This window comes from Falco peregrinus, chromosome 3 (genome assembly GCF_023634155.1).
Source record: "Falco peregrinus isolate bFalPer1 chromosome 3, bFalPer1.pri, whole genome shotgun sequence".
NCBI lineage: Eukaryota > Metazoa > Chordata > Aves > Falconiformes > Falconidae > Falco > Falco peregrinus.
In genome coordinates this window covers 56,944,244-56,958,943 of record NC_073723.1, presented here as the reverse complement: position 1 = coordinate 56,958,943, position 14,700 = coordinate 56,944,244, and the positions used below count along the sequence as shown (strand labels likewise).

At 40.7% G+C, this 14,700-nt stretch overlaps 1 protein-coding gene across 6 annotated transcripts in view; it reads right to left on the bottom strand.

The window, feature by feature from the left end:
* The window catches only part of TMEM241 (transmembrane protein 241), a 63,042-nt gene that overhangs the window by 17,461 nt on the left and 30,881 nt on the right, over positions 1-14,700 (bottom strand). For 5 of the 6 annotated variants that reach the window (XM_027795162.2, XM_055800507.1, XM_055800504.1 and 2 more), the window contains one exon: positions 11,881-11,974. The exons of the other annotated variant lie outside the window; for it this stretch is intronic. In XM_027795162.2, the coding sequence (XP_027650963.2) occupies positions 11,881-11,974 (94 nt within the window). The remainder of the gene's footprint in view (positions 1-11,880; positions 11,975-14,700) is intronic. 6 annotated transcript variants of the gene reach the window in all.

Sequence of the window (14,700 nt, the reverse complement as noted above, 5' to 3'; positions counted from 1 at the left end):
GCCTAAATCTATAAATGAATAAACATATATCTATCTATATATATTCACACATAAACACATACTATATATAGTATAGAAATGATATATAAACATACATCACTGATGAGACAGGATTGAACTATTACAAGCACATTATAATTTTGCTTTCCTACAAAAAGTGAAAGATATCCTGAGACACTGTAAAGAAAACCAAAACTCTTTGCCCCTTGTAAAACACTAGGATCGGGTTGAAAATTATGGTAACTATTTCTTTTTGAACATCAAGTAGCCACTCCACCCTACCTTCACTCAAACATAAACATCAGACTTTCTGTCATCATGAAGAGAAAACCAAAACAAGAAGTATTTGCCCTCTGCTACTGGAGATAATGGCCAAAACATAAATTTCCCTTTCTCGTGGCTAATGAGGACTTCCTATGGCCAATGGTGGCACTTCACCAGCTAACTTCAGCCTATAGAGTGGTTATAGTACAGAATTCAATTTTAACAGTACCTCTGTTCATATTTAAATGTTTCTTTTAAATGTGACCACTGAAAATATAAACTAGATACTGTTACTACTCCCAGTGTTCAGTTCTGTATAAGGAGACAAAGGGAAAACCCTGCACAATCCATGTATGTTCCTCCTGAAGCATGTTTGCTGATATGGAAACACTATCAATCATGACTAAAACAGGTGTGTGTACATGCACCAGACTAAGAGCATCTGTTTGGGTCAGTTCTGAAAATGAGAGGCACAATCCATGCAGCTGAAGCTTTGTCAAGGAAGGACAACAAAAGTCATTTAACAAGGGATAGAAGGCTTCTTTAGGCCAAATAACTTTTTCTTTGACTTTGCCAAAAAGTGCTTTGCTCATTCTTGCTGCTACAAGACTGTCAACTGATGCATGTATATTTGACCAAAAGCTGAAACATATTTGTATTTCCAGGTTACACCAAACTTAATAGCCAACACCTCCCATTTCCTGTAAATGCTTTGTGCATTATAATGCTTACTGTACTTTTCCTCTGTTGTTTCAGCCTGTCAAGGAGTCTCTTTTCCTTATATTCTGACCCAGAATTACACTGCTCCTGCCATTTAGTCTCTCCCCTGAAACCTCTGAGCTCAGAAGTTGGCAGGGCAATGAGATTCATCATCTTGTTCTTATTTTATGAATTATTGAATATTTGTGTAATGGAGTAAGCATTGCAATGGCAACGACAAAGGCAGTGAAGTGTTTTTACCTATTAGGATCACAGACACCAGCTGGAGTGGACCAAGGGTTTGTTTAATCAAGTATTGGTTGACCAGAGAATTCAGGAGAATTTATGATCATCCCCTAATGCAGCAAGTCTGCAGTCGATGTGCACATCAGAGAAAAAGAGGGATTTGCATGTTGACCTTGGCTGATACAAAACTTACATCCTGTGACATGCAGTTTATTAATCTTTCCACTTCTGTCCTAGAAAGATTTCCACATCATGTCTGCTTCTGCTGAAATGCTAGCGACTCAGTCACTGAAAGCTTTTGAGCAGATCTGAACCTGTAAAAACCATACACCTCTCTTCATTTTTACTCAATCAATTGTCTCAGTATGACCTTCTGTTTGATACCCTGAATTTTCCTGGTCAGTAATATGGTATACTGTGTTAAAGAATTATTTTTTCTATCCCATTTGAAAAGTATTGCTTTTCATTTTTGGGGAGCAGCCAGCTGTTCCAACACTCTGCTGCTGAAAAATACCGCAATAAAATACACTTCATCTTATGTTAAGCTCCACATGAGCTAGCCTTTTGGCATTCCAAGTTACTCTTCACCTCATCTAACCCTTACAAGATCATGAAATAGAGATTACCATAAAGAGACAGAAAAGGCTGATAACCCAGTTAAGAAGACCACACTTTTCACTGTCACACTTAAGCAGTGAATTTAACAGGCTAACTGACAGTTTGCTATGTATATCTGGCACAAAAGGAGTTGGCTCCTTGGGAAAGACCAAGCTCAGGTTCTGTCTACCTCTATCTTACTCCCAAGTGCTAGATGCCAGCGGGTGGGCCAGTAGCCAGATCAGGCAGGAACTGTTACTGTAATTGCCTTGCAGTATCAGGACCTCTGACTAAAGGCGAAAGAGAAGGAATTCCAAACTTCTCATAGGTGGATCATGACCTCCCATAGCAGTGGCTCAGTGGTGACTCACCTGGCATCCAGGGAAGAAAAAAAAAAAAAAAAAAAAATGGCTGGCTCCAGCAGGCAGAGTGTAAAGTTCCTGGCAACTGCGGTCCATGAAGAAAAGGAAAATTGACTTGAGGCAGAACACATTCCAGGAGGCAGAACACATTAGCACTGTGGTGGAAGACAGTATTTTTAAGAACAGACCCCTTAAGTAGCTGTGATAATTCTTCAACGTTTAGCTACTTTGTGTGCACCACTTCATAAATTTTACCAAAGACCAAATTAACCAGGCTGATCCTTTCAATCCCTGTCAGTTTCTTCTCTCTCAAAGCACAAGAGAACATAGTTCAAGGAACCATGACTTCTGAAAGAGAGCTTCAGCAGTGAGGCGACTAAGGCAAAAAACTGGGGCCAAAGGCAGGTATGTTACAGGCTACATCAATGAGTTTCCATGCGTCACAAGAACTGAATGTCTTTTGAAAAGTCACGTGCTTAAGTGTTGCCCTATACCAGATAACAACATCACAAAGCAGACCAGAAGACTGACAGCAAAAAATATACCCTGAGCAACCTAGGAAGCCAACAGTGAACATTTCCACATAGACACCAGGTAGGTGAACACCAGCCCAGCTGTGTACTCTGAAGCCACCTCCACAACTGGCTCAAACGACCCAGATGGGGACTGGCCCATTGTGCCAAGACTGATGATATCTGGAATACCTTGCTGTAGAGGAGGGTGCTGGGTAGGATGCTGCAAATGTTCTCAGTGACTGCTCTTTCCATGCTAGATTACCTGAAGGTCTCACGCTGAACACTGCAGGTTGAGGCCATTGTCATTCAAGACCTGTGCATTTTTTGAGTGCAACTTCAAACCTCTTCTTGCCCCCAGAACAGATCCTATGCATGCTATTTATTTATACATGGAATGGACAAGTGTTGCTGATAGGGTTCAAGGACATTGTCAGAACCAATGAGGATGCCTGCCTTAAGGGAAATATTTTAGTAAAAAGCAATATAACGCATTTTTCCATTGTTAAAATCTATAGAAACATGTGAAGTGCTTACGTTCCTTGTCAGCATTATCGGATGTAAAACATTTTTCTGTCATGACTACTCAGAACTCTGTGGAGGATATCACTAGAACCAAAAATAGCATAGGAAACTTAGGGATGCGTAATCAAGTATTTTTTAAAAATCTGTTAGCAAAAATAGCAAGTTTCCATCAACCTCTCTCCTGCATGACACAGTTTTGGTATTTCTGTGCATGTATAAAGTCCGTTTCCTATTGTATTTCCCATCTCATGACTCCTTTGGGAAAACCTAATTCATAAACAAACAATTCCCAGACCAGATAACTAAATCTCCCTGCTGACCCCGTTCCGTACAACCTAACAATAATAACAGAGACTGCATTGCCATTCTCTGCTGTGTTTATGCTGTTTTAGTAATGATGTAATGGAAAGAAATTAACATGCTATTATTATTATTATTATTATGCTAAGGACTGCAAGGAAGAATTGGTATTATTTAAGATTTTATTTTTCCATTCAAAAACAAAAGCCTTTCCAGGGCTTTATAACCATTCACTATTACAAAAGGTCAAAATATTCCATCAGAAACCTTAAAAAACATGATACTTGAAAAAATGTTTTTTAAAACATGACCACAGCTAATCCATTTTGAGCAATGCCTTTTATAAGCAATGTCACAAGGTTACACACTTGGCCCTGTGGGCCTCAGCAGGCCCTGCGTGTCTCATGCGTGGGAAGTTGGCGACAGAAGTGACTATAGTTGACTATAGTCTTTGGCCTCCCGTTCCCTCAGAAAGGGTGGGGAAGTCTCTGCAAGAAGTCCCATTCCCTTCTCCCCTCTTAGGACAACCATCCATAGTAACACACATGGAGAGAAAACTGGACTCTGCACTCTTCCTGCTAGCCACGGATAGGATGAGGACAGTTCAGTCACCTGAGACTAACTGATGCCTACGGGATTCCCTGAGCACCATGTATTTCAGGGACAGGACACAAGCCATTCAGTCTGTCTCCCCCACAGCCCTATGGCTGTTTGCTGACTTTTGTTGAAAGTCAATATCTAATCCTTAAACAGGTGTACAGAGCGGGAATGAGAAATGAACACACCTGAGATTTTGCAAAAATTGGTTCTGAGTTGGGGAGGGACAGGAAGAGGAAGACCCAGAGACCTGTTTGAGACAGCAGCAGCTCTCTAACATGAGACCTTTCTGAAGAGAGCAACCTGGTGGGTGACATCAAGTGCCTATCAGAGAGGTCAACGATCAGGTTCAAGATTTGTGAGGCTGCCTGGAGACATTTCATCCATGAACGTTTTTAAGAATCAAAAAGGCAGCTAGCGATCCCAATCCTGAAAAGAACAGGGAACCGGCAAGGGAGAAGAATGTGGCTATTTTTGCTCATTTTTGGAAGCCTAGCCTTAGCTAGCTTTCAAACCTTCTACATTAGTATGTTATACAGTGCACAGTTCTCCCATATAATTTTGGCATTTATATTAGTACATTGGCAATGGAAACAATTTCCGAAACAGTTGTCATTCTTTTGTCTTCTCTTTGTCAGATTTACGATTCATGTCCCAGCCTCAGCTCTCCATATGTAAGTAACACCAGGAGACCAAACACAAACATGGGAGATCAGGAATCTGTTATGCAAAGGAACTAATGAACCTGCATCTTCTGCAGTTCAAAATTCTGTTGATTTGACAAAACCTATTTTTAAATTGGCATTTTTCTACTGTCAAGTATATAGAGACGGTTTGTCAAAGGTAGGGGTGAAAAAATACCTTCCAAAGACATACTGCAAGCTAGTGGTTCTGCTGTTAGCTTTATGTTGAAAAGAATGAAAATACCAAATGTACATGATGCACTTCAAATGGATATCATGATGGATAAAAAGAAACAAACAAACTCAGAGCATCTCTCAGGGCTCAATCTATGAATTAATGTCTGCTCAGACTGGATTTATTATATTGAGCACAGATGAGTTGTCCTGCAATACTACCCTGAAGTCATAACACGTAACTTTATGTACTTATTTGTGTGATCATGTCCTGCCCAAAAGCTGTCTAACTGCCATTTTCAGTGGATACACAACTGCAGCCCCACACAACACCTCTTAATGTACATATTAAAATTTGCCACTACCTGAAGGTTTAAAATCTCCGACATTTCTCAGCTATTCTTACAAGGCAGCTTCCTTAAATTGCATTAGTGCCCCAGGGAGCCTGTGCCACTTAGCTTAGCGGTTGTGTAGCACACAAAGGAGTTGTTAGGGAGACTTCTTCCCAACGGTTATATGGTATAATTAGTGTTGGATGCTACAATGTAACTATCAAGCTGTCTCCATGGAAACCACCCAAACCCCTATACTTTTAAGGTTTCAGCAACTGGTCTTTTTTATAGACCCTGAAGATGCAGTTAAGAGCACACTGATTGCCTTATGTGCTCGTCAAGCTCAGCTGAGACACATTTTCTTTTCTAAGATATTTGCATAGTCTCCATGGTGACTCTCAGGAATCAAATGTATGTGTCAAGAATGAATGTACATATTTCACACAGTGAGAACCAACCACAAATCAATAAGGATTTTTACCATTTTTAATTATCTTTATGCATGTGTGTGTGCATATCTGCATGCATAAGAGTACACAAGGCGCGCAGAAGGAAGAAGCTCACTCCTACTCTTCTGAACCCCTTCCTGGCATACTTGAAGGCTTTAGGGTCACAGAAACTCCCTCTCTCAGATTAGGGGTGCACATCAAACCACACTGGTGCCACGGACAGCACCTACCAGCAGAGTCCAGCCAGGCCTAGCACACAACTCCCCCTCTTTCCCAGGGCTTTGGCTTGTGGCTGCACAATTTTTCCAGGTTGGGTGAGCAGAGATGTTGAGACAGCCTTGCATGCAGCGCAGGATCTTTGCCGAATGAAAACACACTGTGTTTATGGAACTCCAGTGGGAGTATATGACATTTTTGCTTTAAGCTTTATGAGGTCCAAGCCAAGAAAGCAATGTGATTTTCAGCCAAGAGTCTCAAAGTCACTTTTGCCTAAGCACAGCAGCAGGCAAAGACCCTACTTCAGTCTACAATATAACCAAGTGGGCAAGTGCCAGATAACCAAACACATTCTTGTTCTGGTTATGATACACGTATAACATTTTAAAACAGATTTTTTAATCCAGAATCCTCTCCCATTAAGGCAGAGATGAACAAGGAGAGCCATTTGCTTCAGAAGCTGCCAATGGCAGGGCTCTTTTAGAGTGGCACTTGTTTCTGCAAGTAAATAGCCCTCAGAAGAAGAAAGGAACTGACATTCTGGACCAGAATATTTTATAGCACTTGCATGCTCAGCAGCAACGGAAGAGGAACTGAAAGATATACAAATAGGAGTGCATGTTTTAGCAGAGGCTTTAAGACTGCAAAAATGTGGAAAAGCATGAATTTGTTTTATTTTGCTTGGTTGGTTTTCCCCTGGAATTAAAGCAAACAAAATTCTCACGTGAACTGCTATCTGTGAAAGAGAGGTACAGTGAGCATAACCAGGCTAGGAGCCCCAGAAGACTTGCAGTTGTGGCCTCTCCATATTATGAAAACCAGGAAGAAGATAATTTCTGCTTTAATAAAAAACATCAGTACTTTTCCAATCTTTAAGAGGGATATAATCCATTTTTTTGTGCTGACATGAAGATGAATCTAGTCTATCCGTTCTCTTCAAGACACCAGGGGGACCAAAGAAGCAGATACACAGACACAAAATAAAAAATCAAAGACTACAGGAGGCGTTCTGAATAGCTGTTACATATTTTGAGGGAAGATTAAAACTGCTGGAGTGTAAGTACAGTGGGCTACAGTTAGTTTCACAGGACCCATGGATAAAATACTCTTTCAGACAGTCCTGCAAAGTTACTTTCACCATGTCTGGCAGTCAGCATTAAACATAGGGAGACCTGGGGCAAACACTTCTGAAGTTAACAAATGAGGAACCAAAGCAGCTGTCAGCAGATGCTTTTATGTATCAGGGAGCCTCCAACACTGTTCAGATACACTAGGGATTACACAATGGTGCATGGGATGGCCACACAGAAAAGAACTGCGTACTCCTGGTGAGATCTATCTAAATTTTCTTCCAACTAATGCATATGAAAACAATGGTTTACAACCATGATGGTGAAATAAACAACTGTATTTCAGTTATCCAACTTCATTTCTTCAGATGAGGGAGGAAGAAAGAGGGAATCCAAAATCCACTGACCTTCCCATCTATTCTTCCTTTTTTATAACAAGCTGTCTCCATAGGTTCGTGTTTGAAACAAGCTGAATTCCCTACAAGTTTATTGGGATAACACAAAACATGATGTGGGAATATGAGTTTTTAAGTAACCAGTATCTTCCTGAAGAAAGTTCTGAAATATCATTTTTCCCTTCTATTCATGACTTAAATTATTTCTGCTGCTTAACTTCTAGAGACTCTAACAGGTTTCATCATCAGATAGATTGGCAGCCTTAATCTAAACAAACTCACTGACAGCGCTGTTTGAGCTCATTAGCGTTCTCACCAGATGCTTCTGTCTGTATATATAAGCATCTCCAGTTTTTCTTTCCAGTACATGACCCATGATACTAGCATAGCTTTCAAATTCAAACAAGAAATCTCAGTACAGCTTCAAATCCTTGCTCTTCTGGGGATTAAATCTGTGCAAGGCTATGACGAAGCATTCCATATTTCTTGGGCTTCTTAAGAGCATTTTTTTTTTGTTGTTTTACAGATCACTTTAGTGACTTTTTGGCATTTCTCACGAATCCATACAGATATGACTAACACACACACTATTTGCTTTCACAGCAATAGTGCAGCGAGCATTTGTCACTATAAATATCACACAGGACTATACACACAGATGAAACATGTGCTTCGTCTGTCTCTGCACAAAGCAATGCTTTGACATGAAAGCTGTCAGAAATCATTATGGGGAGGAATTTTAAAACCTCATACATTGATTAAGTTACTGCAGCCAAAGTAAGTATCATAAAAACAAGTTACGACCCAGCTCCAGTTTTTAAGTGAATGAAAAATTAGAGGGCAGGGAGGCCAAATATGTGGGCTTCATAAAGAATTCTCCTTGAATCTGGAAAGCAGGCCATATCAGATCTCATGGTTAGTTTATTGGTCTCTTGGCACTTAACAAGAAACGAAGCGGTGGCAACAATCTCAGCCCCAGCTCATCAGTCACATAGGTACAAAGCATCCAAATGGAAAACAGATTTTCTGATTCTCTGCACCTCCCTAGAGGCTTGGGTTGCTGTCGGAGGACTACAGCATTCTCCTTTCTTGGCTCATTTGCAAGATAAACATACTCTGGCCTCAAATGCTGCTCCTTTCCAACTGCTGGTGAAAACTCCAGTCAGTCTGAGAGATTAAGAGGATGATCTAGGGCACTACTCAATCCAAGAAAAATGCTCATGTGGGAACTCAAAGCTGTTGTTGTGACCAGAGGGTTTTTTTCCACTGGATCTCATTCTGTAAGTCCAGATTCAAATACTTCCTATCTTTATTCTTTATCCACATTAACTTCATTTCTTCTTCTTCTTTTTTTTTTTTTTTAAAAAAAAAAAAGGGAGTCACACAGATTTTTAGAGTAGTAGTTAAATACTGCTTTTCTGCACTTATGATGACTTAATATGTGATTGAGATAGCCTTCACACCCAGGCAATGCCAGTCTAGATCAGTATGGAGTTTTAACACTTCCAAACACCTGCAGGAAGTAGCGTAAGTGATCAGATAGATAGGACTCTTCTTAACTACCCCATACATAAATTTATAGTTCCTTATAATTACAAGATATATTGTGAGAATTTTATAGGAGCTGGTTGATCAGCCCCTACCCTTGTAGGCAAGCTCCAGTTCAGCTCTTGCTTTCTGCCTATCTGTGTCTGTCTCTGCAGTCTCTTTTGATCTCTGTTCTAAAACTGATGTATAGTGTTTCTGAATCTTTGAAGTATTCACTGACTTCTAACCCAAAATCAGCTGCATTTCAGCACTTGGAGAAGCAGTTCCTCCATGCTCCTCATGCTGCCTCAGATGGGCATGACTGAGCCCTAAAATAATTCTTACAGCAAGCTTTAAAACACTAGTGAAAGACATTAGGGAAACAGCTAGTTTTGATAAAATTATTAGTGCTACAGACAGACCTCATGTCCTTATTACTCATTCCCCTCTTTGAACGCAAGACATATAATTTGAGCACTGGGTTAGAAGCTACAACAGGAAAAGGACTAATTTGCCCTGTTACAAAAACCTTCCTAAGCAAGATAATTACACCATGCACATGAACAAACACAGACTTTTAAGGCTGAAGAACAGATTAAATTATCACAGTGACAGGGACAAATTTTCAGTTGCTATAAAGGCACATAATTTCATTGACAACAGTGGCTAGAACAAACTTTGTCTAACTTATGTCTGGAGTTGGCCAAACCCCCACAAATCTAGAAACCCTTGGACTTTGGTAAAGCTTTGATCCAGTCCAGACTTTGTGGCTCTGATCCACCTCAGCTGGGAAGGACCCAAATCTGCTTAAAATAGATTTCACAACACATCTTTGCCTGCATTTTTTTCCGATAGGTCATAAATACCACACGTAGAACCATTTCTCCTCATTCACAACACCTACCAGCAGAGCCAGCTATTCCCATCTCCAACCCAGAATGTTAAAAAAGAAAAAAAGAAAGAGGCAAGAGCAAGCTTTAATCACTTGACTTGCTACCAAGGAGCAAGAAGAAAGCTAAGGTACTAAAATCTGCACAGTCAGAATATTTGGAAGAAATTCAAACTGCTGAGAAACTCTATGTGACTTGTACTGTCTGGAACAGCTTGCAAAGCACAAGACCAGCCATATCACTCCCTTCTTGTTATCCCCAGAAAAAACGAAGACTCATTTGACTACAGTTTCTAAATAAGCATATTAGGCAAATCTACGTGGGTTTCTTTTTTTCTTGCAAGTTTCATTCACTGTCGTAGGAAAGCTGTGATCACAAACTGCATAGGAAGGTTGTGGTTTTCAGATGACCTGGCTGAGGGTGAGGAAAGTAAAATCTAATCAGGGAAAAGGAGTTTGGCAAGCTCTCCTGACTGCATTTACCACTGATAATTTAACAAATGAGCTGTTAATAACTTAAATCAAGTACAGCCAGACCCTAGATCCACTGATCATAGGATAATTCCAGTAGGAGGGGACCTCACGAGGTCAGACTGGGTTGCCCAGGGCTTTGTCCAGTTGGGTCTTGAAAACCTTCAAAGACAGTCTTTGTGCCCCTGCCTAACTTGTCCTCAGGGTTAAGAAGCTTTTCCTTACACCCAATCTGAACGTCTTATCTTACATGCACACACCAACACACCACTGTGAATAGGCTGGGTCTGTCTTCTTGGTAATTTCTCCATAGCTACTGGGTGGCTGCTGCTTGTTATGTGCTCCCAAAGCTGTCTCTCTTCCAGGCTGAACAAGCCTGGTCCAGCAGCTGTTCCTCACAAGGCAAATGCTTCAGTCCCCTGACTTTCTTGCCAGCCTTCTGCCAAACTTGCTCCAGTTTATCAATGTCTTCCCTGTACTAAGGAGCCTAAACCAACGTTCCCTATTCCAGATGTGGTCTAACAAGTGCTGAGTAGGGGAGCATGATCACTTTCACAAATTTACTGCCTATGCTACTATTAGTACAGCCTAGGATACTTTTGGACTTCTTGGCTGCCAGGGCACACTGCTGGCTCATGTTTGCTTTGCTGTCTATCAAAATCCCCAGGTCCTTTTGTGCAGAGCTGCTTCCCAGCCATCCAGTCTCCAGCCTGTATTATTTATTGCCAGGGCTCTTCCTTCTCATGTGCAGGGCTTCACATCTGTCCTTGCTGAATTTTGTAAGATTTCTGTTGGCCCATTCCTCCAGCCTGTCCAGGTCCCTCTGGAAGGCAACCCTGTTCTTTAGCATTCTTGACTAGTCTTCCCAGTTGGGCATCCTTTGCAAACATGAGTACACTCTAGTCATTAAAGATGTTAAACAGGATGGGCCCCAGGACAAACCCCTGTGCTACTCCAGTTGTCACAAGCCTCCAGTTAGAACAGGAATCATTAACCTCTACATTTTGAGCCTGATCGTCCAAGCATTTTTTCACCCATCTAACTGTTTGTCCATCCAGACTGTAACAGTCTAATTTGGATATAAGAACAGAGTGGGAGATACGATCAAAAGTGTTGTTAATGTCAAGGAAATTGACATCCACCGCTCTCCCCTGTAATGATAATGGTGGGAGTTCTAGTACTGAACTTCAGGGAACTAGTTTTAACTCTTGGCTCTGGGAAGACACACTGGAAACAGCTGGTGCACAGACTCTCAGAAGGAATATTCTTCTCCAAAACTTTCTTTGGAAAGTACAGATTTGTATTACTGGGATTGAATAGGCCAAATCCTTAGCTGCAATAATCTGCCCAGTTCCATTAAATTCAGTCTACATACAGTATTTGATCTTAGCTAATGATCCTAGCTTATTATGCACTGATATTTGTTGCCTCAACCCCATGTACAGGTTGCATAGACAGGCCCTAGGAGTGTCAAATAGGAATAGCGAGGGAAACTAGAGAGGTGTAGAAATTCCTCGGTTTGCCTGGGAGAAGCACAGATCCGCTGTGTTCCTGTGACAGTCTTTCTCTTACCTTTGCAAGAAAACTCCATGCTGCATATTGCCCTGATGTTGTGCTGCTTTTTAGCTTCACTGTGTGCAACATCAGAAAGAATCCCAACAGTCCACTGCAAGGGATGGGGAAAGCTTGTTAATAAAGGCTCTTAATTTCAACTAAGCAACCTCAAAGGCATCTTGGTTTTCCTAATGCAGAACTGCAGCATTAATCCCATTTGGAGAAAGGTGAGTGGTGGACAAAGAGCTTACGTTACGTCTAGTACATCTCGGGTTTTGTTCAGTCAGTGACTAGAGTCTGAGTAATGTAAGTCTGACGCTCTCATGGCTGGTCTCTAATGCACTTGCATAATCAGAAAAGTAGAGATTATTAGAAACATGAGGTGAAATATTAACTTCAAGCATTGAAATGGCTCTGAATAAAGGTAATGCTAATTTCAACAGGAGCCACACATGTTCGGCAACTAACTCACTTCAACCTCCACAGAGCCTTGAACTGAAAAAAATAACCATGGGGAAGTTTCTGCCTGAAGCTTTCAAGCTGTTTAAACTTCATGAAGCCTAAATTCCAACTGGGAAGTCAAATACATCTCTACTGTATACCAAATAGACAGATGACTCAGTAATGCTGGGAACAGAAGACTCCAAAGATCTCTGCTATTAAGGGAATTTTGATTTTTGAGTCATATAGGAAAGTAGTCCCCAGTACTCCTGTAGCCAAGACTACTCTTAAGGAAACTGTTCCACATCTCACTGGACCTCACAGAGCTTATAAGTTTTAGCTCTGGATTTTGTTTCACTTGTAACATACTTACAAGCCACTGGTTGTGAACCAGTGAAATAGTGTAAACCAGCAAGCAGGGAATAGAAAGGGACTTCAAAACATGTGAGGCGCAAACTACTGTATGGCTGGTTGAGAGGCATAAGAGATTACAAAGTGCTGGGGAAGGTGCATGGGAAAGGAGATAGGATCAACACAGCATACAGGTGGTGAAACAAAAGGTGTCTTGGTATTTGAAGAGAGTATGCTGTTCTGGTTAGTGATGCAATGCAGTTGGTCCCCTCTCTGCAATAACAGGAAAGGTGGAAGATGATGACTTCCTAGGTCAGAAGTTCCATGCTGGGCTCCAGCACCTCATCCGAGTGCCATTCCATCCTCAGTACAAGTGGCAAAGGTGTGTCAGCCACATCTCAGTTACAGGTGGTTTTGATAAACCAAACAGTAGGGCAAGATAACTGCCCAGGTCTAGAAGGTAGGATTTCTTTTACACTGAGCCATAACACGAGTCCCCAAAGGAATAACTGCTGTGCCTGAAGCCAAGAAAGTAGATGCTGCTTTGATGATAAAAGATAGGCCCAAACTCAGCTCCCTGTTGCAGAGGATGAAGTGCTGAGCAGTACAGCATTCCACTCTAAGAAACCAGTGAGTTCAATGAAGCAGCATTGCCCAAGCTTTGGAAAGTCCAGTAGCTGGCTTAAGTTCATTCCAGGTCTTCTGCCCTGCAGAGAAGGGCTTTTAGTCAGAGTGATTTGAAGCTGTTTAGTGTTAATTCAGAGATAAAAAGTGAAACAGCTAATTATAATACCTGAAATATTGATGTCACAATTAACGTCAGTTTATTTCATTAAATAAACAGAGCACTTTGCACCTTACTACTTGCACAGGTAGTAGATTTAGCTGCATCAGTTACCCTTACTTTATATTGTACAGGTTTTCCTCCAAATCCTTTATGTCTACAAAGACACTGGATTACAAGATGTAGGAGAGCAACTGAGATGCTTGTTTCTCCATCTAACTATTCCTTTCCACTTGCTGTAGTGTGCACCTACCTACTATACATGTACTGAAGCTGGGGCAATGGAAACAGGAGGCTACAACAGTGGTAAATTCTAATGAAGTGAAAGAGAAGAGTATCTGGGCTAGACAGATATACATTATTACCTGCAGTTAGACCTTGCCTTCAAGAAGAAATAGATTTCACCTACCTTCCATGGAACAACTTATTCATTATTACCTAATTGCAAGTTACTTGTAGCGTGGATAGTCCACCCTTGAAAAAAGCCACTTTTGTACCAAAAAACTGTGTACATGGGGATATTAAAAAATATTGTTAAATATTTTCCCTTTTTAATGGAAAATTTGGATACAAGTAAGAAAATCCCTAACAATCAGGAAATATTTTTGGCATCAGTTAGCATGAAAATATTTTTTTCCCCTCTAAAACAAAAATACTTCCATTTGGCAAAAGACTGGAGGGGAAAGACAGGAATAATTTTTTTTTTTTTGAGATAATTAAAACCTATAGGAAACATTTATGTTGTCCTGTGAGAACTACACTATTAGGCAGTGAACTTTTGCTACTCAAAATAAAGGAATGCTTGTTAAAGCTTTTCCCTTTTACCCAAAAAAAGCATTCTGCCAAATAACCAGATGTACAGGCAAATAAATCCACGTACACCCATATAACGCTGAAAACTAATACTTTGTAATCACCACAAACAGCAAGTTTTACAAGGGCTAATCTGACTTAAGAAGCATTTGAGAGATGCTATTTATCAAAGCGTTGCTACCTTAGTTAAAATTATTTTACTGGTGACTGGGAACTCGCCTGATCAGAATGCACTCACTCAGATAAAAACACATATACTTCCAGCACATTTGAATCTCGGGCCTTCAAATGCATATCCACCGATATGCAGAGACACATATTCTCTGCAGTTTTACTGGTTTATGGCAGCAGAAACTAGTATAACTAAGGTTTTGCACACACCAAAATTTTTAACTGAGAGTCAATGGCATCTCTTATTTTGAAAACATTCACATGTCCTGTTAAAGAGG